Source organism: Phycomyces blakesleeanus (genome assembly GCF_001638985.1).
Source record: "Phycomyces blakesleeanus NRRL 1555(-) unplaced genomic scaffold PHYBLscaffold_1, whole genome shotgun sequence".
Classification (NCBI taxonomy): domain Eukaryota; kingdom Fungi; phylum Mucoromycota; class Mucoromycetes; order Mucorales; family Phycomycetaceae; genus Phycomyces; species Phycomyces blakesleeanus.
The window spans coordinates 3,840,055-3,864,609 of record NW_017265134.1 but is presented as its reverse complement, the minus strand read 5'-3'; the positions used below and the strand labels follow the sequence as shown (position 1 = coordinate 3,864,609).

General features: G+C 35.5%; 11 protein-coding genes across 11 annotated transcripts; 9 read left to right on the top strand and 2 right to left on the bottom strand.

The window, feature by feature from the left end:
* Positions 1–189: 189 nt before the first annotated feature.
* PHYBLDRAFT_138967 (hypothetical protein) lies at positions 190–495 on the bottom strand (the record flags this gene model as incomplete). Its single annotated transcript, XM_018430118.1, has 1 exon — positions 190–495. The coding sequence occupies one exon, from the start codon at positions 493–495 to the stop codon at positions 190–192; it is 306 nt and encodes a 101-aa protein (XP_018299459.1).
* Positions 496–3,482: 2,987 nt separating this feature from the next.
* Positions 3,483–4,674, top strand: PHYBLDRAFT_162031 (hypothetical protein; the record flags this gene model as incomplete). Its single annotated transcript, XM_018434550.1, has 4 exons — positions 3,483–3,599; positions 4,024–4,042; positions 4,151–4,252; positions 4,460–4,674. 4 exons carry the CDS (start codon positions 3,483–3,485, stop codon positions 4,672–4,674), a joined length of 453 nt encoding a protein of 150 aa, XP_018299458.1.
* Positions 4,675–7,560: 2,886 nt separating this feature from the next.
* Positions 7,561–8,595, top strand: PHYBLDRAFT_71337 (hypothetical protein; the record flags this gene model as incomplete). The annotated part of the gene is made up of 1 exon (XM_018442450.1): positions 7,561–8,595. The coding sequence occupies one exon, from the start codon at positions 7,561–7,563 to the stop codon at positions 8,593–8,595; it is 1,035 nt and encodes a 344-aa protein (XP_018299457.1).
* A 1,314-nt stretch (positions 8,596–9,909) lies between these two features.
* On the top strand, positions 9,910–10,696 carry PHYBLDRAFT_104504 (hypothetical protein; the record flags this gene model as incomplete). The annotated part of the gene is made up of 3 exons (XM_018427848.1): positions 9,910–10,193; positions 10,259–10,352; positions 10,466–10,696. The coding sequence occupies 3 exons, from the start codon at positions 9,910–9,912 to the stop codon at positions 10,694–10,696; spliced, it is 609 nt and encodes a 202-aa protein (XP_018299456.1).
* A 1,231-nt stretch (positions 10,697–11,927) lies between these two features.
* On the top strand, positions 11,928–14,344 carry PHYBLDRAFT_71335 (hypothetical protein; the record flags this gene model as incomplete). The annotated part of the gene is made up of 10 exons (XM_018442449.1): positions 11,928–11,973; positions 12,046–12,232; positions 12,520–12,619; positions 12,791–12,975; positions 13,030–13,182; positions 13,289–13,423; positions 13,478–13,556; positions 13,771–13,812; positions 13,923–14,004; positions 14,061–14,344. 10 exons carry the CDS (start codon positions 11,928–11,930, stop codon positions 14,342–14,344), a joined length of 1,293 nt encoding a protein of 430 aa, XP_018299455.1.
* Positions 14,345–14,818: 474 nt separating this feature from the next.
* Positions 14,819–15,726, top strand: PHYBLDRAFT_162028 (hypothetical protein; the record flags this gene model as incomplete). The annotated part of the gene is made up of 3 exons (XM_018434549.1): positions 14,819–14,978; positions 15,346–15,578; positions 15,622–15,726. 3 exons carry the CDS (start codon positions 14,819–14,821, stop codon positions 15,724–15,726), a joined length of 498 nt encoding a protein of 165 aa, XP_018299454.1.
* A 308-nt stretch (positions 15,727–16,034) lies between these two features.
* On the top strand, positions 16,035–16,487 carry PHYBLDRAFT_162027 (hypothetical protein; the record flags this gene model as incomplete). Its single annotated transcript, XM_018434548.1, has 2 exons — positions 16,035–16,131; positions 16,216–16,487. 2 exons carry the CDS (start codon positions 16,035–16,037, stop codon positions 16,485–16,487), a joined length of 369 nt encoding a protein of 122 aa, XP_018299453.1.
* A 1,217-nt stretch (positions 16,488–17,704) lies between these two features.
* On the top strand, positions 17,705–18,767 carry PHYBLDRAFT_162026 (hypothetical protein; the record flags this gene model as incomplete). The annotated part of the gene is made up of 2 exons (XM_018434547.1): positions 17,705–18,095; positions 18,160–18,767. The coding sequence occupies 2 exons, from the start codon at positions 17,705–17,707 to the stop codon at positions 18,765–18,767; spliced, it is 999 nt and encodes a 332-aa protein (XP_018299452.1).
* A 539-nt stretch (positions 18,768–19,306) lies between these two features.
* Positions 19,307–19,600, bottom strand: PHYBLDRAFT_94076 (hypothetical protein; the record flags this gene model as incomplete). The annotated part of the gene is made up of 1 exon (XM_018443845.1): positions 19,307–19,600. A coding segment is annotated over one exon (294 nt), but the record flags the coding sequence as incomplete, so codon positions are not given.
* A 1,058-nt stretch (positions 19,601–20,658) lies between these two features.
* On the top strand, positions 20,659–23,112 carry PHYBLDRAFT_138960 (hypothetical protein; the record flags this gene model as incomplete). Its single annotated transcript, XM_018430117.1, has 7 exons — positions 20,659–20,727; positions 21,340–21,598; positions 21,752–21,931; positions 22,152–22,345; positions 22,415–22,475; positions 22,603–22,702; positions 22,884–23,112. 7 exons carry the CDS (start codon positions 20,659–20,661, stop codon positions 23,110–23,112), a joined length of 1,092 nt encoding a protein of 363 aa, XP_018299450.1.
* Positions 23,113–23,370: 258 nt separating this feature from the next.
* Positions 23,371–24,547, top strand: PHYBLDRAFT_162023 (hypothetical protein; the record flags this gene model as incomplete). The annotated part of the gene is made up of 3 exons (XM_018434546.1): positions 23,371–23,388; positions 23,635–23,799; positions 24,407–24,547. The coding sequence occupies 3 exons, from the start codon at positions 23,371–23,373 to the stop codon at positions 24,545–24,547; spliced, it is 324 nt and encodes a 107-aa protein (XP_018299449.1).
* Positions 24,548–24,555: the final 8 nt, after the last annotated feature.

The window sequence follows — 24,555 nt, the reverse complement described above, 5'->3', positions numbered from 1 at the left end:
ATTGTCTTTCTTACTTCAACATCTTTTAAAATGACTCATACGAAATGCATAATTGTGTAAATATATACATTTAATTTTTTATTAAAATGTATTGTAGCTGATAAAGAATAAGGTGAATAGATAATATGATAAAGAATAGTAACAGATATATGGTAGTGTATATATCACGGCTTTTAAAAAAGAGTATTTTTAATTGTTAGGCTCGTAGCTAACCCATCTAGCCTTTTTCTTGGCTTTGGGCTTCGACAAAACAATGGGGTGTCTATTTGAATTGAGTGAAGGTGGGGCGACACTTATAGCAATTGGTTGCTGAGTAGGTGGAGGAGTAAAAGGAGCAGAGGTAGAGAAAGGAAAAGGCGACGTTGAATGAGTAGTAGAAAGAACAGGAAAGATAGGCAGTTGAGACAAGCTGGCGTTGGTATTTACGCTTTGAGAAGCATTGTTGGTAGCCATGAGTAATTGCATTTGTGAATTTAAACACTGTTGCTGGATCATGAGGATTTTTATGTCCTTAGCCAGTTGCTGTGTCGTGTTCATCAGAAGCTAATTCTGCTGGTTACTTTGTTCAATGAAGTTGTTGAAAGAGTTTTCATTTTTCTCAAATCGGCTGTCTTGTTGTTGCTGCAATCGTGTGATCCGATGATTTACTTCTGTCACTCTGTTGGCTACCTCTTTGTTCGTATCGACAATGTTAGGAACAAGGCTTTCATACTCTTCTAGTCTACCAATGGAAGGGCTGGTAATGGCAGCTACAATATCCTCTTGGAACATTCTGAAGCTGTTACTTGAGAACGGAAGGTTTCTTGTGTTGATGTGCTTGTTTTTTTTGTTCAAGTACAAGTAAACGGCTGCATCTTGTAAGATTATTCTTCTGCATCGTATCAAGAGTCGTAAAAATCCGCGCTTTGCTGTATTGATACTGCTTTGAGTTGCTCTTTGCTTTCCTTTTCTCTTTTTTTCTTTCGACTGCAATCTTCCATCTTCCTCCACGAATTCTACGGAATCTGCTTCTTCATCTATCTCCAAATTTATGATGTCTTCATCCTCATCCTCGTTCTCATCGACTTCATTCATCTCCTTCTCACAGACAGCTACCCACTCTGCATTACCGACACCGAAATAGTCTTCGATCCAAGGAAATACCATCTTTTGTAATTCCATTGGCGGTGACACGCCATTTCTTGCTAGTGAGAAAGACTTTTCCCAAAAGCCAGCCATACCTCTGGCAAAAGGAGATGGGAGTTTACCCAAGTAATGGGTCTCCAAACGACCAAGTCGATCCTTCCATCCTCCTCCTCGCTTGATCAGATCAAAAGGTATCCCTAAGCCCTCAGCTTCCATTGACCCAGCATGACGGCCACCGTGCGTTACTCGTGTGGTGTATATCTCTTCATCTGCAAGTGCCTTTTTTGCAGTTTTCCATTGAGAAGCGCCAGTTAAACTCTTCTCAGGGCTGGTACGTCCACGTAATACCTTCCAGTTCTGCCATCTGTCTTCGTTCAAGAAGTCACCACTGGTCTATAATTTTTATCAAGTTAGAAATTATTTTAAAAAAGTCCCTTTTTTTAGCTGACCAACCTACTTGAAGCAAACTGAACATAAAAAAGGCAAACGCACCAAAAGGACATCTGAATACGTTTTCATGGCGCATGGCACATGCAAATTTGACTTCTCCTTCCTTCAGAGTCTTGCTCTTGTCTAGACTAAAAACCAAAGCAAGAGCCTGTTGCATTCCTTTGTGCTGTTTCTTTGGAATGATCGTGCAAAAGCAATCCGCAAAGTTTAAATTTCTCAAATCCTGATCCCTAAGTAGCATATGGTGGCGGGAAGAGATAGAAAACATCTCGCGCAAGCCTGATTCGCTGTCAGAAGTCCAAAGGCTCTTCAGGATTCTTATAAGTTCGCCAGACTTATAAGAGTCCCGAATCACACAATGGGCTGCTCTATCTACGTTTGTTTGTACTTGGTCGTAAACAAGGTCGTGTTCATACTTCTTGATCGATTCGATCACTTCTTTAGTCTTCTTTGGAGACGGCCATCCAACTTCTCGGCGCTCGGACTGGAATTCGTGCAAGAACATCAAGACTTTCTTGTATTGATTGACAGATTCAATACCTAAAGGAACTTCGATAACTTTCTTACTACCGTTCTTGTTAGAAGGAGCATTCTCAGCAACTATAAAAATGGGTTGATGATTAAGTATAATTGACGGATTTTTTTTATGTATTTCATGCAATTTTGTATTACTTTGGAGCAAAGTCAATTGTCTTTCTTCGTTATCTTCTGTTCTTAAGCCAATTTGTGTTCTAACATCAGTCTCTACTGAAACACTTTTCATATACGTTCGCTTGAAAACAAATTCTTTGAAGAAAGCAATAACAAATTCAGTGGGCCCAACAGTGTATGGATACTGAAAATCAACAGGATATCTGTGTCGGTTTTTTTTCGCAAAAGTCCTTCAATTTAAGCAACATTAAAAAATGAATACAATCAATACAATATAGATTCTTATTCTATTGAGTTGAGACATACCTTCCAATGTTCTAAGGGCATTCTGTAAATTGCGGCAGTGCTGGCACGTACTTTCATTGGCAAAGCCTTAAGTGCAAGCTCAAACTCAGACACATTGATTGACGAGCTACTTTGAAGAGCAACAAAGGCATTTGAGCCAACAGAAGTAGACAAATTGGCTGAACTGGACGATTCAGCTGTTGAATTTTCAACCAGCATAATCCTTTTCGATGGTCGACCCCTACGAGCTTTCTTAGGCACCTCTTCAGAAATTGCAGCAATACTAGTAGGCTATAAAGATATATTGTTAATATTGGTGTGCATTTTTTTGCATATAATCTATTGTCTGTTTTGTTTATACTTGAATTCCGCTAGAAATCTCAGCTTCTTGTTGCTCGATTAAATGCTCTAGTTCTTCCGAATCACGCTCGTTAACAAAGCGTCTCTTAAAAGCAGTGATATTAGTAGGCAAGGGCGACATAATAAATAAGTTTTTGAAAGAAAAAGAAAAATTTAATTTTAAAAGTTAATCAAACTGTGGGCAAACCAGTAATTTCAACTCGCGAGTTGATAATACTAGAAAGTTCCAGCAGAATCAATAGTATTCTCAACTCGACTTTCAGTTTAATCAACTCGCTACTACCATATTTGGAAATTTCGGAGTAAAAATAAAGACATTTCATTGGAGGATCCCATTTTTTATTTCCAAAAAAAATAAAATGAGTTACGATACTGTATACCTATTTATTTATTCATTTATTTATATAGTAAAATTACTATAATAATCATATACAGTCGTTCCAACACCAAAGGGCGGCTTTTTAAAAAAGAGGGCGGCCAATAAAAATAAATAAATCAAAAGGAGGTTTTTTATTTTATCAAAGGGCGGTTTTTATTCTCAAAAGACGGGTTTCCCTTCCCTAAAGCTCGATATTTTTAACAAGCTTTATCTATTGACTGTTGATCTAACTATGTCTCTTATACAAATACTTTCTCAAAAACGCTTACAGAATTCTGTACAAATCCATAAAGGCGATTGGGAGGGGCAGATTTACAGGCTTCAGTACTGTCTAATACGAGTCAGGGTGGTCAAGTGAAATTGAATTAAATAGTCTCCCCAGTCCATAGCATCATTTCCCTGCTCTTCAACAGTCTTTCCTTGTCCGTCTTTGTTATTAAAACAAGTAGCAATATTATAGGTACGACGTTTCTATCTAACCGGACTAATTAATTGCGACTACCTGTTCCAATCGGTGTCTTTCTCTAATCCTTGAGGGCAAAATGGTGTGTCCTGAAATTCATATAATATATTTAATTAATAGCCCTAAAATTTAGATTTGGCTATAAGAAAAAACAATGATTAGTCATAGATACACCATATCAATAGCCTGTTATATAGATCATAAGAAGCTGTTGTCATTGGAGTGTGACGCAATCTTGTTGAATATTTTTACTATTTATTGGCCATACGTGTATAATCTCTTTCTCTTTCTTTCGCCTAAATATTCCTAGAGTTCGACAGCACCAGCTGGTAAGTAATCCCCACACACCTTTTTTTTAAAAGGCATAAAATAAAGTCTTTATACGAATATTCTGTATCCTTAAAAACCCGATAGAGTTATTCTATGCCGGAAAATAGGCCATAATCTGTGTTCTGACAGACACAGTCAAGATGTTGTCTCCCAGCAGGGAATGTCGCGCCTCATCAGTAAACCTCGCCCTCCTAAAACTGACGGACAAAGTAAGTCCTAAAATTAATTGACTTTCTATTGTTATTCTTTCTGACACTCTTTATATTTATACCAACAGATGAGCAAAATATTATGGTTTCACGAGCTGTTATGATCATTATGATACCAGAAATGAGCTCGGGAATCATCTAGGGGAAAAACATAGTGAGTATTGAATCGAAGCTTGTTGTAATTTATATAACAATGGCTTTTATTAGCACCCAAAGCAAGGCCAGAAGTCGACACTGGCTTTAAGAGTCTCAAGAATGAAAACAAATGGAGTTTCTCAATAGATGCAGTTGTAGAAAATCAATTATACGAATTTGGTAAGCTTCAAATTGGAGAGTATCCTTCTCAGTCCTTCATCTTTGGTGCCGATGATCATAAACTGTATCTCGAACATGGAAAAGTCACGAGTGATGAGATTGATTAAATAATAACTAACCATGACAACGTTCCATTAGAGCTGTCTGGCGACTTTTTTTTTAAAAAAAAAAAGTTCGATCAAATTCAGCTACAAATCAACAGTTGACATAAGAAAAGCATTGAACCAAAAACAAAGTTTGAAATACAGTTACCCCCAAGATAAATACTTCGACTTGGACTGGATCAAACAATTGATACATATGCTTTTACAAGAGTACGAATTTGATTGCTTTCCAAATAATCACTCCGAGAATTGGTATGATATTCACGTGTGGTGTATTATTGACAGATGCTTTGGAAATCTAAAAAGGAACCCAAAGTATAAGGTAGGCACATTTTCGTGCATTCATATTTAACCTTTTTCTATTAACTGTCAAGCGTTTTTTAGAGGTGAAGTTGCATCGATGGTGCCTGTTATAAGAAAGAAAGAAAAAACGTCAAAAGAACTTTACACGGCGTATACAACTCAGTTTGAGAGAGAGAGAAAGACATGGATCGACGATTTGATTTCATAATGAGAGAAAATCATTCCGAAGGCACTAATAATTTAGAGTATGGTGCAGCAGAGGTAGCTAAAAGTTACGACTTAGACAGCGATAGAAGGCTAACTGATAATGCTGTACAACGTCCGATCTACACTTGATAATATCTGAGCTGCATCTTATGATTTCTTATGACATCTGGCCTGTGCTTAATAACGTCCAATGGCACCTAAACTGCACTTTATAAATTAGAGTAGGTGCTGTGTTGTGGCGATATACCCACTTTTATATTTGTCGAATTTGTGTCGTTTAGTTTAAATTTTTGCGTTTCAGAATATTTGCTTTCTATTTTGAAGTTGCCCCAGAATTCATCTGGATTGTTACAAAATATATGGCAGTTTGAATTGAATTTGCCATAATTCTATGGCGAAATGATTCCAATTTGATTGGATTTTGACAGCATAGCACCCACTCTGATATTATCAATCCATAGCCTTTATTCAAATATTTTTAAGAGTACCTGCTGTATATAAAAGATATTTTCTACTAATGGTTTATAAATAGATTATCAAGAGAGTAAACCTCAAATAAAAAAATAAAAATAAGGGGGGGGGGGGGGGCAAAATGAGAATTAATATAGTTCTCTGTGTGCAAACTTAACCCTCCGGACCTAACTGGTATTGTAATAACTCATTAGCCAATGAAGCAAAGTAAAACTACATCTTTGACATGAACTTAAAAGAAAAAAAGAAAAAACACACCGAGACAAAGCAGAAATGCTCTTTCTACACATATGTCTACCGACCTGGCCACATTGTTAATCAGGGCGGTTTTTTTTTAAGTAATACTCAATACATATTTTGTTTAATAGGAAAAAATTGAGCCACCTAATGGATCTGGTAAATTCGGGTGGGACGCTATTTTTCAACCAGATGGGTTCAATAAAACGCGAGTTTTACTTTATGTTTGAAATTAAAAATATTCGTATAGCATAATGAACCAATACTTTATGTGTGTATGTGCTTAATAGATACTCTGAACTCTCCAAAGGGGTAGATAACACGATCTGCCACTGATACAGATCTCTTGAACTTCTCAAGACCCATCTTGCTCAAGAACAGACCAAATAATTTCTAAACATCTAATAACATAATTGTCGGTTGATAGATATATATATGTGTGTGTGCGTGTGTGCGTGTGAACCTAGTGATCTTGTTGCAAGTAACATTAAAAAAATAAAAAGCATAAAAAATCACCAAAAATGGATTTTGATATAATCCCAAAAACACAAATTGAAATCAAACACCTTTACGCCTTTTGCTACTTATGCTATCAATTAATAGATCTGAAACAAAATCTTCGTGAAGCTTAAACTGAGTATGCATATATCTTTATATACTCTATATACTCTATTTATTCTTTCTTGGGTTTGTAATACCCATGTGACTATTGAATTTAGCAAGATGTCCAACCAGTTTTTCGTTTGGTCAAACCTTTCTATTTGTTCTAACACAGCGCAGCTAGTAGATTTTATCCGTTTTGAAAACAACAAAATTCACAATACGTTCAATGACCCACTCAAAACTTGAAACTCGAGATGTACTTTAAGGAATGTTTTGCTCTCATAAATGAGCCTGTCAAACATGCTCCTTGTTCTTGACTCCTTTATCATTGATCTATTGCAATTGTTACAATTATCCTCTACGTAAAGATTTCATATTTATGTATTTATTTATTTATTTATTTTTTAAAAAAAATAGATTTTTATTGCTGTAAATGGTGTTGTTGCTCTTTATGTTCTTGTTTTTTCTTCTTTATTTAGTATGTGATCATACAGCAAATAATTATACATATGCTTCTACGTTACTCCATTCCAATAATGAGCAATCCTGATCTATATAAGCCAAGTGCATATATATGTATATATATTACCAGTTGATATCTTGTGTATAAACATATGCATGTGGAGCTCTATTTCTCTCAAAGGTTTCTTTACTATGTAGATCTTGTAAAGTGTTTACACGAATATTGAAATAATAGTGTCAAGAAGTATTTCTGGACTTTTAACTCCAGGTTTATCTTTTTTTTTGGCACATCTATACAAAAGAGTATTTCTTTCTGCAGTCATTACCATAAGTATTTTTGTCGCTGCTATTACCCTCACAGTATTTTCAATTGAAATTGAAACAATTTTCAAAATAAAATATAAAAAAACAGGTGAATAAAAATTAACTTTAGACAATCATAATATTGTTCTGAACTATTTTGTCTAACCAATTTAGACGAATGTGCTTGTTTTGTTTTTTTTTAACTCTCAGATTACCAAATGTTTTCAAACAATATTTAACTCAAACCCGTACCCGTACCCGTACCCGTCCTGGTTGCGTTTCTTCTACTTTTGTTTTTCTCAAATGTCTACTAGCTTTGGCTTATCTGATTTGCCAAGACCAGGAGCAGATCGCATCCCCAAAGAACTTACCAGAGACCCTCTTGTAGTAAATATTATTACAAAAGCTCTTCTAAACATAGAAGACAGATACCTTCCAGAATCAACTGATTGGCCGAATGGTACGCATTCTGACGTTGTTTTGGTGCCAAAGTCGACAGATTCCAGCCTCGCGCCTATCATTATAGAGTTTCAACAGGTTGTCGACAAGAAATTCATGAAACGAGCAGTTGGGTATTGTCTTCAGGCATACAAGAGGTTTGAGATCGAGCCAATTCTCTTGGTTATCTGTATCAAGTCACTTTCTATCACTACAAGAAATGGCTTGGAAATCTGTGACAATTTGCCTTGCTATGCCGCGTCATGCGATTATTGGGCAGATCGGTTCTATATTATTGACAAAAGTAGCATCAAACAACATATTTCCAGTAAGTCAGGCTTGGGTTCAAATTTGAATCCATTCACTGCCTATTGTCTATTTCTGACAGCTCAATCCACGTCGATCGAACTATCATCAAGAAAAGAAAATACAACAATGGAAATGCTCTACCGGCTTTCTCAAGATGCATATGCAAGAATTATCGACAAAGATACAGTCGAGTTAGACGAGTTAAGGAACTTGAATGATATATACTGCAAGCAATACAAGAAGGTCCTGGCTATGTTGCAAGATGACAGTCTACCCAGAAGCGCGATCAAAGACTACGCTTCAAAGTCCCTATACAGCATCCAGAAAAAAAGAAAATTTGATCAGCTTGCCACGGATCCCCTTCCCGAGGACCAAAATATGGAGAAAGATGTCGAACTAGAAGAGGCACTCGACGAGCAGATGGACTTTGTAAAAAACTTCAAAAAAGCAAGGGCTGAAAAAGGCATAAAGATGGATTGGAGGCTTTGCTTAAAGGAAGGAAAGAAGCGCTTTGGTTGGAAGTATAGAAGTGGAGAAAGCCTTAGAGTTCATATCTTTAAAAATAAAGATAGACCATCTCCTTTATCATAACTATTGTATTGCTTCAAAACTATTATTTCTTGTCTGTTGTATATTTTTTAATAAAGGAAGACATTGTCAATAGTGTTTTCTAAACACATCCCTATTATAATTCATATTGATCATATGAAAAAAAGTACTAAAAAACATTCATTTATGTTTGTTTGTGCTTAATAGGCATAGATTGCTCACTTATTATACATAGTACTCATTTCTTCCTCTGGACTAATAAAAGTAAAGCACAGTCAAAGCTCGATATAACGCTAATCGTTTTGAAATTTTGGTACCATTCCTGCTTATTATCACTATTTTTCGATATAGTGATAGTTGGTGTGGACAGACTAAAAGTTCAAAAAAAAAGATCAAAAATTGATGTTATATTATTGGACTAGAGCTTTAATTAATTTTGCCCTTTTTTGCCTTTTTTTGGAACTTTTGATCTCTCTACACCAAATATGAGTGACCCTGAACGCCATGACTTACCTTTTCATATGGGGAAGTACTGCTGCTGTGATGCTGGAACGACTGTACATTTTTTTAAAAGAAAATTACTGGTTAAAATAAACCAAGCTTTACAAGAATCAGCCAATCATTTTTTAGATAACTATAACCGTGCGTGACGTCGCGGACATTTTCTCATTTTCTCTCTTTCTCTCACTTTTTTTTTTTGCTTTGGTCGTGTTATACTCTCCCGATTAGGAACATCGATATCTTTTTTTAAACTACACACCCTCATGTCTAGTAACCAGCGATCTAATAACCTTAGTAAGGAAAACGGGAAGCGACTTCAATCAGATCCCAACGACGGAGGCGATTCCTTCAGCCTTGACGACGACGAAGTGCTTAGCAATGAAGAAGAAGACGAGGAAGAGGACGAGGAAGAAGAGGAAGAAGAGGAAGACGAAGACGAGGATCCGGGATATACTGCATTGATTGAAACTCTTGAAAGAAAGACAGACAGAGAAAGATATGATCCAAACCAAGATAAAGAACAACGAAGAGTTATTAGACAATCTTACAGAAGTCTTATCAAAAAGACTGAAGGTAATATTATTATTATTTAATTAATTATTAAAGAGAGAGAAAATCTAAAGTTTTAATTTTTTTGAATATTAACCGTATTTAATATATATATATATATTGCTTTTGTACTGTTATTAGCAAGCAGACTTAATTTTATGGAAGATGAAAGTCTTGGTCTTTATGAAACTCTCAGCAAGGCAAATGATCTCTATCAAAGTGGTGCGTACAACTAACTATACACATAACGTAAAGTGACGACAGACTTAAATACTCACATGCATGTTTGTTTATTATGTCAATTGAATGTATAATCATTATCCTTATTATCATTATATAGTCAGAAACACACAGGAAGCCTCACTTGATTCCAAATTACTTGTCCTGTCTGCAGATATCGGTGCCCAAAAGGCTCGTAATATGCGCCTTGAACAACAACTTTTCAATCTGGATGAATTTGTGTCAAAGCTCAAAACCGTCGGACGTCCTGAAACAGCCACAAATCGTGACAATCAAGAAGAGTTGAATTGGAAGGCAATAGGAATGCACGGAATTAAATTTGGAAAACGTGCTCACTCAATTGATTTTATGTGAGTTAAAAAAAATGTTATCGAAAATGAAGAATACATTATTAATTTAATGGTGATATTATTAGGCTTGGACCTTTGTCAGTAGAAAAGAAACAAAGAAAGATAGCCCGTCAAGGAAGTTCCCAAAAGAAGAAGCATGTCCTAGTAGAGCCAACTCAAGTAAGAAAACATCGTATCAATATATAATCTAATTGAGTTGGATCAAAATGGATCAAATCCTGATGAAAGAAAAATACAAACTTTAATCTTATAATCTGAATTTTTATTTATAGTTAAAAGAGGATGATGTTGCACAAAAGGAAAACGAAACGTCAAATAATGTCAACCAAATATATCGCTTACTGGACGAACAAGGGCCGACAAACTTCTTTGAATTCATTGTAAATCCAGAATCATTTTCACAGTCTGTAGAGAACATGTTTTATGTCTCGTTCTTAATCAGAAATGCGGTAGCCGGAATTGATGATTCCAGTGGACAGCCCATCTTGAGTAAGAGTAGTTAATGAAACTTTCTTGATATCAAATCAATTAACAATATTATAATAACAAATAGGTACTCGTGCACCACCAACAACCGAAGAATTAGCTGAAGATTTGAGGAAAAAGCAGATCATCATGAATCTAGATATTCCACTGTGGAAAGAAATCATTGACACATACGGTATTAAATACTCAATAATACCTACACGTGCAGCACGAGAAGTAATGGAAGCTGGAAAATGGTATTAAAAGATATAAAATATCGAAACAAAGAAAAGAAACAAAGGTACGCCACGCACATACATACACACATACATACATACATACATACATACATATACACATACATAATATCAGTGATAAACCACCGACACCAGATCCAGATCCAGCTCCAGACTTCTTTTGATGCAATCGGTTCTTGCTTTTTCTTTTTTCTTTCTTTCTTTCGTTATTTATTTTATTGCCGTCCTAATTGCTCAACCTGTCTTTACCCTTTTAAATATTCAAAAGTATTACTACCAGTGTCGTGTGTGGTACTTTGAGATGTGGAGGAGGTGTACACGGAATGAGAGGTATGGGTTAGTAGTAGGGACTAAGATCCGAAATGAGGAAATGCAATGGGTTTGAAAAGGTGGATAATAAAATAATAGTCTATTCGACAACAAAAGTCTATGAAAAAGGAAATAAAAGGGGTTACTACTACTAAGGGTGAGAGCAAGGAAGAAGGTTTGTAAAAGTGAGAAGATTACTAAGAAATAGGAAATATTACAGTTAGGGTGTGAAATAGGACGGAAAAATAAATTACTAGAGACGCCAATCAAAAGAGAAAGAATATCGCAAGGAATATAAATGTAACAGGAGAGTTATATTGCTAGAAATACAAGTAGGAAATAAATTGTACTGCTGAAAATATAAAGGAAAAAGGAAATCCTATTACTATAAATACAGATAATCGGGGAAGAATATAAATCAGTCAATCTCCAAGGGAGCCTTGACAAGATAACAGAATAAACGGAAGATAATTCACAAGGGGAAGTAGAACGCTGTCTAGAGAACTTGTATCGGAATAAAATCGACAATGTTTATTGAGTGCTTTTGATTTGGATAAAAGATATAGAAGGGTTTGATAAGATAATAATTTGTGAAACTCTTCTTAGTAATGAAACTAGAGAAATAGTGTATGAGAAAATGTGTCCCTAAGTTAAATTACTAATAAGATAAGATAAGTTGTGAGAATTTGATAAAAGAAAATAAATGGAAATGGTTCCATTAACCGAAAGGAAGTGCATTGAAAATTCTAGTAAAGAGGTGTAGAACAAATCCACCAGCTTACGTGATTGTGTTGCAAAAGGCGGGAATCTTTCTAAAATAGGAATATCTGGAGAAGGAAAAATATGGGGAGGGGGGAGTGAGATAAGAATTAACATTAAATTAAATGACATTAAATTTAAATTTCCTCCTTCCCTCGATGCCCACGACCGTCGCACTCTGGTAGTCAGCGTAGCGGCTCAAACCATAGGCGCGCTCACTGGCAATTCATTTTTGACGGCTCCCAGCTCGTAGCAAGTGTAGTAGCTAGTACAGCCAATAGTATTCTTGACAGTTTTACAACAGTGGTCCATTAGTAGGCGCCCGTAACCATTCTTCCATTTTATCTTTCCCAATTTTGGTTTTCTACTTCTTCCCTTTCCCTCTATTGTGCACGTAATTTATAGAGCTTGAGCGCTTTCGCCAGCTCCTCAATAAAATTTACCGAAATAATACAAAAAAAATTAAGTTTACATTATAATATTAATATATTACACTAAATAAAACGCGATAATATGATAATAATGGAATGAATCAGAAACAGTCAAGTGTCCTTAGATATCATCAAGGCACTTATCGAGGCCTGTTATCGAGACCTAAGCTTGTTTTCAAAATATGTCGTCCGAATCCTTAACATGGTCCTTGACACAAAAGACCTTTAGCTTATCAATCTAACCTGTGAAACCGTAAGCCAAAACTAATAATACGAATAGTAATCATATATACCTATTCTGAATCTAATAGTAAAATAACATTTTTATTTGTTTCGTTTTCATGTGTCTGTATCTATTATTGATTTGCTCTACAAGTTTGTCGTTTTTGCAAACTATCATGATGGATCAACTGTGGGCGTAAATTCTGAATTTACCGTGGACTACGAACGTCTTGTCCAGAAATTTGCTACATTTTATGATCCCAGTGACAATGATGACCAAAAAAAACTACCCAGTAAATTATCGAAACGAAAAAGAAAAGAAAATATGGATATAGATATGTATGGAAAACAGGTATTAATTATACATCTATCATTTTCTCTTCTTTTTGATAGACTGAGATATATTGGTCAGCGTGCTATGCATGCTGCGGTAACATCACCCGCATTATATGCTTCCGATTTCGCAACACAGGTGGAATTGATTATGCCACCCTTGATTACTGCACTTGCTAACATTGGTCATCCTGTTGATCCGACCAAGTCTGGGTAAAAATAAACATACAACTCTAATAACACGCATATTAACACCATGCCTTTGTGTGTGTGTGTGTGTGTGTGTGTGTGTGTGTGTGTGTGCGGATTGGTGTATTAGACCTGCACCAACGAATGTTCATACTTGGATTCTCGATAAAAATACAGTCGATCTCTTGGCTCCAAATAAATTCGTGCTTATGTCCAACAAAGCTAACGGCAGTGCTGTTAGAGCAACACTAAAACCACTCTTTACGTACGTTGTTTTTTTCTTGGTTCTTGTTACTAATATTCTGGGGGATAACAATAGATTTTTTGATACCAATCAAAAGTGGTGGCCTTCAAGTCTGGCTACTTCTTCAATGGAACTTGCTTTTGATTCTCTCAAGGTAAAGTTCATTGAACACACAAAAAGACAAATGCTAATAAAGTTGTTCATGACATTTACATACACATGGCTTACATTACATCACAATACAACTAAATTATAATCTTATAAATATAAACCCTTTTTTGATACTTATCGTTTTCCCGTCTTTCACTTAACCAACCAACCAAACAAGTAATTAATCAATTGTATTATATTTATTAGCCTCAATTCAGATACATAGAAGCTATAACCGTTTTATAGCCAAAGGATATTACGTATGTTACGTATATTACGGATGTTATGGGTGTTATGGGTGTTATGGGATATTTTTTCCCAAGAAAAACTTTTTTTTGTCACTTTGGTTTATATCTCGCATCTTTTTTAGCCATTTGCAATCTTTCTTCTCACTCTTATTCATTTGTTTTTATTTTCTTATCCCGTTGTCATGGATGCAAATGATATTGATGGTTGATTGTTCGTTTTAAAAATACTCGAAACTAATATCACATAATTTTTTTTGTAGATCAAGATTTGATAACCATGAAGCTTCCTATAGACTACTTGCCCGGTTTAGACAAGCCAACTAAAATGGTTTTAAAACATGCAACAGTCGTAGACTTTATTGCAAATACATTGCTGAACGCACCGCCCAGAACATATACCGTAACAGATGCAGATTGGAACAACATGAGGTCAGATATTGTTTATCTGCCACGTTTGGAGACCAGTGGATTACCACCAATTTTAATTGAAATCCAAAACACACTCAATGGGGTCTTTTTGCTGAGTGATTTCGTACTCGCTTAAAATTTGCAACGTTTACAAATCTTTACCTGTCGTTCTGATATTTGGCATCAAGTCATCCACTAAAAACAGCCTTGTTCATTTTTCTCCTTTATCAAACCAAAGGCCGTGGCTTTACTCGATGTCGTGTCCAGGCTGGGCCAAAAGTTGCTTCATGGTGTCTAAGGACACGACTTCCAACCTTGTGATCGATACTCCATTAAATCCAATACTTGCGCTGTCCCTTTTTCTTACGGAACAACAGCCAACAGTATATGACCATAGTCATCATCAAGATCCAACCATTGTGGCTTTGTACAAAATTTCTCTTTCCGCTATGGCTGTGGAACTACCTTTTGAATCAAATTTTATTACAACCATGAAAACCGCTTGCACCACTAATGAGAAACTATTTCGAAAATTAGAAGACTATGTGGATGATCAGAGAATGACCTCCAAATTAAAAATAATTATACAAAGAGAATTGAATGCAATACCATGTTGAAACGACGATACTCCTATGACGACGATGATACGACATCGGAAGATCTGGAATATCCTGATAAACTGCCAATGAAAGGTCGTGCCATTACTCGAAATGGGACAAGGTCTGAGGAAGATTACAATTTTATTGTCGACTTCAAGAAGGAGATTAAGGGTAGAATGAATTGGGCTGTTTGTTTGCAACTTGGATACAACAAGAACGTTTTCTAATCATATAACTCTGCTTCTAGCTTAAGAGTGTCTTATAGCCGTCAAAAATGCCAAACGAAGCTGTTAGTCGTTGCAGGATTGCCTCGTTGTATGCTCCCTGACGCAGGACATTTTTTCCCTCTTTTTCGTTAATTATAAAGCTCACCAGAAAAATAAACAACAACAACAACAAAAACAATAAATTGATAATTTGCTTGATGGAGATACAATTTAATACTAAGATTATCATGTCCATGTACACTTGCTTGTGTTTAAAGTGGACAGCTATCAATATAATGAAAAATGACACATTGTACACGTTGATATTCAAGAAATTAGTCATCATGTATTGCGACACTTCATTTCCAGTATTGCCCTCACAAAATACCATACTGCCATGAAATTATTAGAAGAAATCTACAGTGAACAGCTGGATTCGAGTCAACCTAAAATCCTGTCCACGCTTGATCGATTTTTTCCTTATTTACAGACAGCAAAAACATTTATCACTAGATATAATTACTGGGCATTTGATTCGTTTCACGAGAATATTCAACACTTTAACGTAAGGCTAAAACATGTTGAGACTACTTGTGATGCTGAAATAGCAAACAAGAAAAATGTGGACAGCTGGAACAGCATTTTTCCGTATCTTTAGACGTTCTGTATATCGAAAGCAGGTCTCTTTTGGAGAGAGGGACAGTTCTTTTTAGATATTATCAAAGGTTAACTCAATTGTACATAAGCTATTGTGGTGAAATTGACATTTTAAATATCTTGGATCATTGTCTAGTCTTGCGATCACTATATATATCTTTTTCAGATATTTGTTCCCCCGCGAATTTACAAACTTACACACCTGCCACACTTGCTACAAAAACTAAAGCTGATGAGTACAACAATCAGTAACCATACTTTTAAGTACATGTCTCTCCGTTATGGCCAGCTTAAATTTATAATATTATGGGAAGTCACGATTTGTTGCTCTGACGCTTATTAAACTGGGTAACTACTAGTGGACATGCCTTTTTCACAACTAGAAACGCTACAGGTCCTCAACATCTTTATAAAGATGCATGTTAAGCATTTTGTCATTGAGCAACTGGTGAATGCTAACGGTACTAAATTGGACCAAAATAACAAAGGACAATCGGTTCAATCAAACTGATATCATCTGTGTATCGACAAAACAAACAGAAAAGGCAGAAATTTGGTATGGGAACTTGGAGAACGTGACATTGAATTTTGCCAGAGATACCACAAAGACTTTGAACGGAGAAAAGGGCATGAAAAGACACGAAAGGACATGAGGCTAGGTGATATGGGCTATAGGCAGAAAAGATTTTGGAAAAGGGATCTTCAATTTGGTGTTTTGATATTTCGGTTCAAATCTGTTAAAGATTATTTTATCAAAGAAAGGGGACGCCATTGTTATTGTATTGCTTACCATGCATTCGAATCATACTTAGATTGATGATTTGTTCTTTACATAGAGTGCTTACGGAATAGTACTAGGTGTGATGCTCTTCAGCATACCAGGCTATTATTAGTATACTGTTACAATGTCATAGTAAACGTAGTCTCTTTTTGGGAAATAATGTGGTATTTAGTGCTCTTTAATCTACTTGGAAAAATTAAAGATCAAAAGGCAAAATAAATCAAAATCAAAATCAAACCTTTTTGTATAGTAATTATCTAGTTCATTAACCTACAGACTATGCTGATAGATCACTAGCTAAAATATAAATATTCATTTCAATTGCTTTATTTTTTTCTACTATATAAAACATTGTGTATTTTGTGTGTAAGATGTTCAAAAGGTAGATTTTGTTGCTCAAAATAAATCCAAATGTATGACTATGCTATTTGAATTTTTTTTAAAAAAAAATACACGCAACTTGGCCATAATTCTATAGATTGTGGAGGAAATATTGGAAAAGTGTATATTGCACCTATTATTAACAAAAGCAAAAAGAAAAGCTTTCAAAGAAAATTATATCTTATGGGTATATTATTTGCTGAAAACACATTTGGTGTGGACAGACTAAAAGTTCAAAAAAAGGGCAAGAAAAGGGTAAAACAAGTCCATCTTGAACTTAGCCAATCAGCTTTAATTATGACTGTCCACACCTTTTTTTTTAAAAAAGTTCAAAATTAGTTCAAAATACATATTAGGTAATGCTATGCTCATAATGCTGTCACTGTCAGTAAGCATAGTCAATGCTTCATATTCAAATATATCAACATAAAGAAGTCTGTTTTGTTGTGGATAAAGACGAATTTGTTTATATTATCCAATTACAACTCTTCAGAATCTTTCACTGCTTGAATCTGTATCTGCATATCGTCAAAGCATACGTATGCAAACGATATCCCCTGTCTCTAAAAGTCCTCCCCATCAATACAAGAACTCTTAACAATTCTCATCAATAAAAATCATTCTTCTTGAGCTCAAACCTCTCTCCATCTCATAATCTAATTATCTACACCACTTTTTTTACAAATCCATTTATTACAGGTATAACATTTTAGCCAAAATAGCTTGTCAGTATATATTACTCATAAAGTTATAAATAATAATCAATACTCATCTACCTTCATTTTAACTCCATCCTTTTCGTCTTTTTTTCTATAAAAAAAATTATCTTCTTGTATCGCCTGTACCTTACATTAAACTATTGTAATAAAAGTATGTCCACCCCCAGCGCTATTGAGTTCGTTTCTCATCAGGAAGATGACAATCAGTCACATTCCTGGATGAAGCCAGATGGTGGTAAAGATGGGTTGTCATCGATTGATCGGCTGCAGTACTTTCTGCTGAAAGACGACGCAGACAATCTGAGGAAGTACCTTGGTGGCTTCAAGAACGGGAAGAAGGTCAAGGTCAGCAAGACCAGAGTGATCAACGACTGCTGCCAGTATTTTGACAAGCAGGGTGTGAAGCGCACCAGCTCTCAAATAAAAAGCAAGCTGACGTATTTGATAACCAAGCAATATCCTATTGCATTCAAAGCCCGGGAAGACAGCACAATGAGAATTAGCGAAGAAGAAATGTCTCAACGTGAAAAAGATGAGCTTGAAGGTATGAATATTGTTACGTATAAGTTAAAACAAACATCTAAACAATTTAAATTATTTTTTATAAGTATATCTTAATGATATATGCCCAAACTTCACGCAGATGAGAAAAGTACTTGGTGAAAGTAAGGCAAAGTCACCTGCTGTATGTAATACAACAACGCCCTTGGACTTAAACAAAGCCCAAGACATGAGCAAGGATGAAGACGGTGAAGACGGTGAAAATGATGGAGGTGACGAAGCCAGTGAGAGCAGCAAAAGCTGCAAAGACCAAGAAGAACAGGGAGCTGATGTCAGCAATGAGATCAGTTCTCAGAGAGAGGCCATTGTCCAAAGCAATAGTGAAAGCAGCACCTCCGAGCACTCTGACGCCAGTGCGTACAGTGGCAAAAGACGCCCTAAATTCTTTGGCAAGATTGTGAAGAACACGGCAAAAAGATCAGTCAAGAGCATAGAGGATATTGGGCATGGTATAAAAGAGTTCAATGATGCCCGGATATCGCTCTTAGAATCAAAGTACGAGGAAGAGCTCAAGAACCAGAAGGAGAAGCTGCAAAAAGAGCTTCAATGCGAGCAGCGGGTAAAAGGAGTGATCCTTATGGCAAAAACATTTGACTGGTCTGAGGAGAAGACTAAGAATGAATTAGAAGAGGTGTATAATCAATACCTTAATTAATAAATTGTATTTCTTCTATTTATACTATGCGTTTAATTTATATATATATTTATATACAAATTCTCAGAACTAATGTTATTTTATTTAAAAAAATGTAAAGGCATGTAGACTATATAAAAATACTATCATTAAAGCAGGCAAAATTGATCTTCTACTTACGTCTTCAAAATAGTTTGATAATAAAATATTAAAGAAAGAGAAGAACATAAATAATGACAAAATATCTATTTAATTACAGCTGTCAAATGCCGAAAAGTGAGATCTATCTAATAGATATAAAAGCTAATACTTCTGTTTTTTTTAATGTATTTAGAATGATCAAAGTTTATTTTCTTTATTCAAGAAGATTTATTCTTCTCTTTTGACATAACAACACGTTGTGTCTGGATCCACCTTGTATTTCCGTCTATATTCTGGGATCCATCTACTACACCAGACTCCTCTGAATATCCTGTCTTCCGCAGGCGTTCAACTTCAGCTTTCTCTCTATCTTCCCATCGACGCTTGGCTTCCTGAGACCATTTGTCGTCATCTTGACACATCAGGAAATTGTTCAAGGCTACGCAAACCCGAATCCATGCGTTAACCTTTACAACGTCTTCCTTTCTTTTTATCCTTACAGGGATTGATTTGAGAGAGTAGAATCTCTCTTTTAAGATTCCAAATGCATGCTCAATTTTTACTCGCATGCTCGAGATCTTGGTGTTGAACTCTTGGTCTGCTAACGAGAGTTCACTGTTTCTTGGCTTCTTTTTGATTGGAACAATATAGTTCGTAGCCTTGTACCCCGCGTCTGCCAACACATACTCGTCATCAGAAAAGAATCGCTCTGGGAATTTTTCAAGCTCACACTCAGACAAAGTACGCATATCATGCGAACTTCCAAAGAAACCGGTTGACATGTATCGGATTATGCGTCTATGATCACACACTGCGACACTGTTTACACAGTAAGCGGATCTGCGACCGAAAAACTGCTCTGGCTCCCACGATGGTGCTTTTGCCAGCTTAAATAAGCATCCATCAAGAAACCCAACAAGGTTTGGAAATCCTAATGAATATTCATTTGCTCGTTTTATCTCTGCTTTCTCAGATTCGGTTGGCCAATAAACGAACTTGCGCTCTAAAGAGAGAATTACTTTGAAGAATCTGGTTGTTATATTCTCGATAGAGCCCTCTATTTGTTTTTATTGTAGGAAACAGGTGAATAAATTTGCTTTTGTATATGTGGGTAAACAGTCGTAGACTATTATCCTGAGTTACTTACTTCCTATTCCAGAACGTCTTGCCAAACGGCCACTTGACGAAGAATTACCATTTGATCCTAATCGGTCAAGAACAATGGAAATCTGTAGTCTAACATCGATCGAGTAAAATCCTGACAATTGTTGGTAAAGCTCGTGGTTTTTTACAAGATCATACAGCTTATAAAAAGAGCTCTTGCTCATTCGAAACTCTTCCAGGAAGCCGCTTTCATCCAAGGCAAGCAGAAAATTCAATCTTTCTTTTTGAGTTACAAGTTTCTTGGTCTTGTTTTGCCCTTTGAAAAAATAGCGTCCTTTGCTGATTTTGTCTTGGACCTTCGTAACCATCAATTTCTCCTGTTGTAGCTTTAATTTGCATATGCTTGCAAAATCTTTGTACGTGTCATGATCTTCCTCACAAGCAATGACATTAGAGTCGGACAACATCTTGATCATCTTCTTCAACGTGTGTTGAGTGATAGCTGCAGATGCATCCAAAGTTGATTTTGCGAGTATATTTATTGGAGTATGCGGCATTTTTTTAAGATAATAAGTAAAAGAGTAATATATTTCTCACTTTTATACACGCTAGTATTTAATTATAGCAAGTATATATGCTTTAAATTGTCGTTTGCTATTTAAGTGTAATGCAACTAGAAGGGATGCATGATATTATCATGCAAGTAGTATCAGACGAAAACTGGCCAATCATAGCCGTTAATTAATTTTGCCCTTTTTTTGCCCTTTTTTTGAACCTTCAAAAAAAGGGCAAAAAAAGGGCAAAATTAATTAAAACTCTCATCCAATAAAATGGCCTAAATTTTTGCCCTTTTTTTGAACTTTTTTTGAACTTTTAGTCTGTCCACACCAAATATTATTTTGTCTCTTTAATAAATAACACTCTCACAGTATCTACTTTTCCCATTATTGAGATACTAACCCAAAAACAATCCCAAATATCTCGAACATCATTTATGTATTATTTTTTGGTGTTCATTTCTATAGACAATTATTTGTTTTAACAAAGACTACATGAAATAATTTCAATAATCAACAAAAAAAAAGTCTGAAGAAAACGTAGATGATCCTTTTAAAGGCAAAAGATAGCAATTGATTCAATCAAGTTCATATCATTTATAATCCTGTATCTTTTGCTATAAGTATGATGTGTGAGAATTGTGAAGAAAGAGGACATGCGAATAAAAAGTATTATAAAGGCACATTTTTAAAAAGAAGCTTCAGTTGACGATGGTACATATTTAAACTTGTCTTTTCTATATACACTCTTCATGCTAATGGATTTTTTTCTTTTTAATTACTACTATTAGTTAGGACATTCAGTAGAACCGAAAGAAGCCAAAGTTTGGGTCTCAAGGAAAGTAAATGTAAAGTTAAAAGAAAAATTTGACTCTGATCTTTCCATAATTCTTTGCAGAAATAGTCAACAAGAGGGCGACAGTACATTGCAATTTCATGAATGCCCTAATCATATACTATCAAAGTCCAAGGAGTTTGCAAACAATCTTGGATTTCCTTACCAAGGTTTCACGCGAGAACTCTCATTAGATACTGCTGTCAACAATGAATGTAAAGAGCTACTGATAAATAAGATCATTATCACTTCAAATGATATCCATAATATCATATCCAGGGCAACGATGTTCATAAACAGCTTCTGCTCTACATCTTCTCATAATTTAACACCTAACTATATTTACAAACAAGCATTTTGATACTCAGTGTGCCAACTTGTTAATGGCAGAAAAGTAACAAAGAGCGCTAATGTACCATCAGATCTTGTACAGTCCTGGAATATCTATAGAGCCTTGATTACAAATGCCATATACAACCAAAGTCTACAAAGCGGGGCCAGCCAATGTCTGTCCGAAGCTTTCACTGAACCTGCAGGCTGTTATACCAGTCATATAGTATAAAACTTTGAGAAACAATTACTGATGTATTTTCACTATACGCTGCAAAACGTATTAGTGGTAAGTCATTATATTCTTGTTTTTTCTAAAAAAAAGAAATTGGCAATATTACTATAAAATTTATACTTTTATAAATTTTAGAATATATCTCCAAAGAGTATTTATAGTATATCTGAAGAATATTGGCTATCATTTTGTTTGTATTGGAGACCCAATCTGTGCATCGACTTTACAAGAGCTTCAAGAATCATTAGTTACAAACATCCGCCAGTTGTTGAAAAGCCACCTCCCAGACAAAGTGACTTTCGCTACTCTATCAGCACACCCTGAGAAGCATATCTCTGCATTTTCGCAAATCTTGTTCGAGTATGAGCTAAAACATACAAACCATAATCCCTTCGTTGTACCCGGCTTCCATTACCAAGACTATTTGTATTATTTCCAAAACCATCTTTCCACTTTTGGTCAATAGCTATTAGTGCAAATGCACTATCCTGCTTTTTGTCCCGACCACTACCAAGAGGATGCAATAAGTAACTCTTATTGTTCAAAAACGTAATCAATTTTCTTAAACTGGGGTGCAAGAGGTATATATACATTATTGTCAGTTTAGCAGGGAAGAATAAGCCTTGTTATTTTTTTTTTAACTCTGGCCTTAAGCCAAATGGCAACAATCAAATCATGTTTGGAAATTTAATAAGATCAAATGGATTTTTCCATTGATTGCCTATTCTACAAGAGGAACCCAACTCCCATCGAAGTAAGAAATAGCACAATTTAAATTGAATTGTCAGATTTTGAGTTCATTGAGGTATAACACAACTTTAAGCCAGTTTTTGTCGGCCCTGGACAAAAGGCCGTTTTCATTGCAGCAGAGGGATTATCTACCAAAGTGCATAGTCTACTACAGGGCACAAATCACGAATACTACAATATGACAGGGCCGACAAGACCATGCAGCTCAAGTTGGGCAGAAAAAGCAAAATGGAATTGAAGCCATTGAAAGTCATATACCATCCCACAAGACAATCTCCCATGCAACATATGTTGACCGCGTACAGTATATTTTCGCTCACCTGGACATGTTATATGATATTTATGGCATTAGCACTGCCAAATATCAGTTTCTTTGATATCAAAGGTCCCAGAAAGCTTCCGAGCAAATGGTGAACGTACTGATAAACGGAGATAGCAAGTATAACAAGAGGAGAAGAAAAAATAAGATTAAAAAGAAAAATAAGGAAGAAGCCACAAACCCTAAACCCAACAAGCCAACAAAGTGAGTAATTAATCTTTTCTTTTTCTTCTTTCTTTGGTTGAAATTTTTAACGTTTTTCTTTTTTCTTTTTGGACAGCTTAAATAAGTGAAAACCTCTCCCGTATAAAGAAGAAAAAACAAAGATCTCGTTAATTGTTTTTGGGGCCGGGATGTTTGGAAAGGGCTTGGTAAGATTAAAGAATAACCGATGTGGAGTGACATAAATTATGGGTACGGCTTTGAAGAAACGAGAGAGAGATGGAGGTCTTGTCGCTGTTACAATAGATGAATAGAATATCTCAAAGACGTGCAACAATTGGTAAGCGAAGAATCTAGAGTCTGCAAATCACATTCGCGGCTCCAGTGTACTGGTCTGTAAAACCTGTAATATACTGTGGCAGAAGATGTTAATGCTGCAAAAAATATGATAACAGTTGCTTTGTCAACTTGGAGAGGAACCCATCGACCGACGGCTTTCCAAGGATCTGATAAAGGCAAGCAAACAAGAAGCAGTCAGCAGCAGCAACAACAATAACAAAAACGATCCAATCACTGTAACGCAAACAGGCTGTCTCTTTGAGCCATTTAGACAATTACAGGTAAAATGTCTGAATATATGTCTACTTTGTTTGAAAACTTATTTCTCTTTGTCTAAATTTCATTCTCGATCTGTCTACAAAAGGTAAGCATATTAGATAGTGTCATTAAATATTCTGAACACGCCAGAAAAATGGAGATACAGCTTATTTATTCAATGTATCATGGAGGAAAGATGAACAGAATATTCCAGGGAAACTATGTGAGACATGCTTTGTCCTTATTTTTTTTTTGGGAGCAATAGTTTAGAACTTTTAACGACATTATCTATGGTCTTCTCCAACATACGGGCCAAATTATTTAAGAATGGAAAAAAGTGAATAATTGCAAATTTAGCTATTAAATTATTTTATGCAGTAGGCTGTATGATATAATTTTCACTTTGTTCTAAAAACGTAATTTGGCTCTGAACATTCGCCGGCCTCAAAAGGGCTTGCTAAATAAAATCCAAATGTCCCAAAGAAGATTTGCCGTTATTTTAGAGATACGTTCAACATCAGATGCAGTCTACTAAAGACCTTATTTCAATTCTTTCAATTCTTTCAATAATATAACCGTCTTTACGCATTATCTTATATCTGTAGAATTTATAAAATGTAACTTTTACAGGACAGTTTAGTAGTAATCTTTGCTTTTTACATTTTGGAAAAGATGGCTGCTTTCTGGATTTATACTTCTATATTTGGATTGAAAAGCCAATCTACTTGGGATAATTTGGCTCGTATGCTGGAGAAGACCACTATTGTCTAGAAATTAAT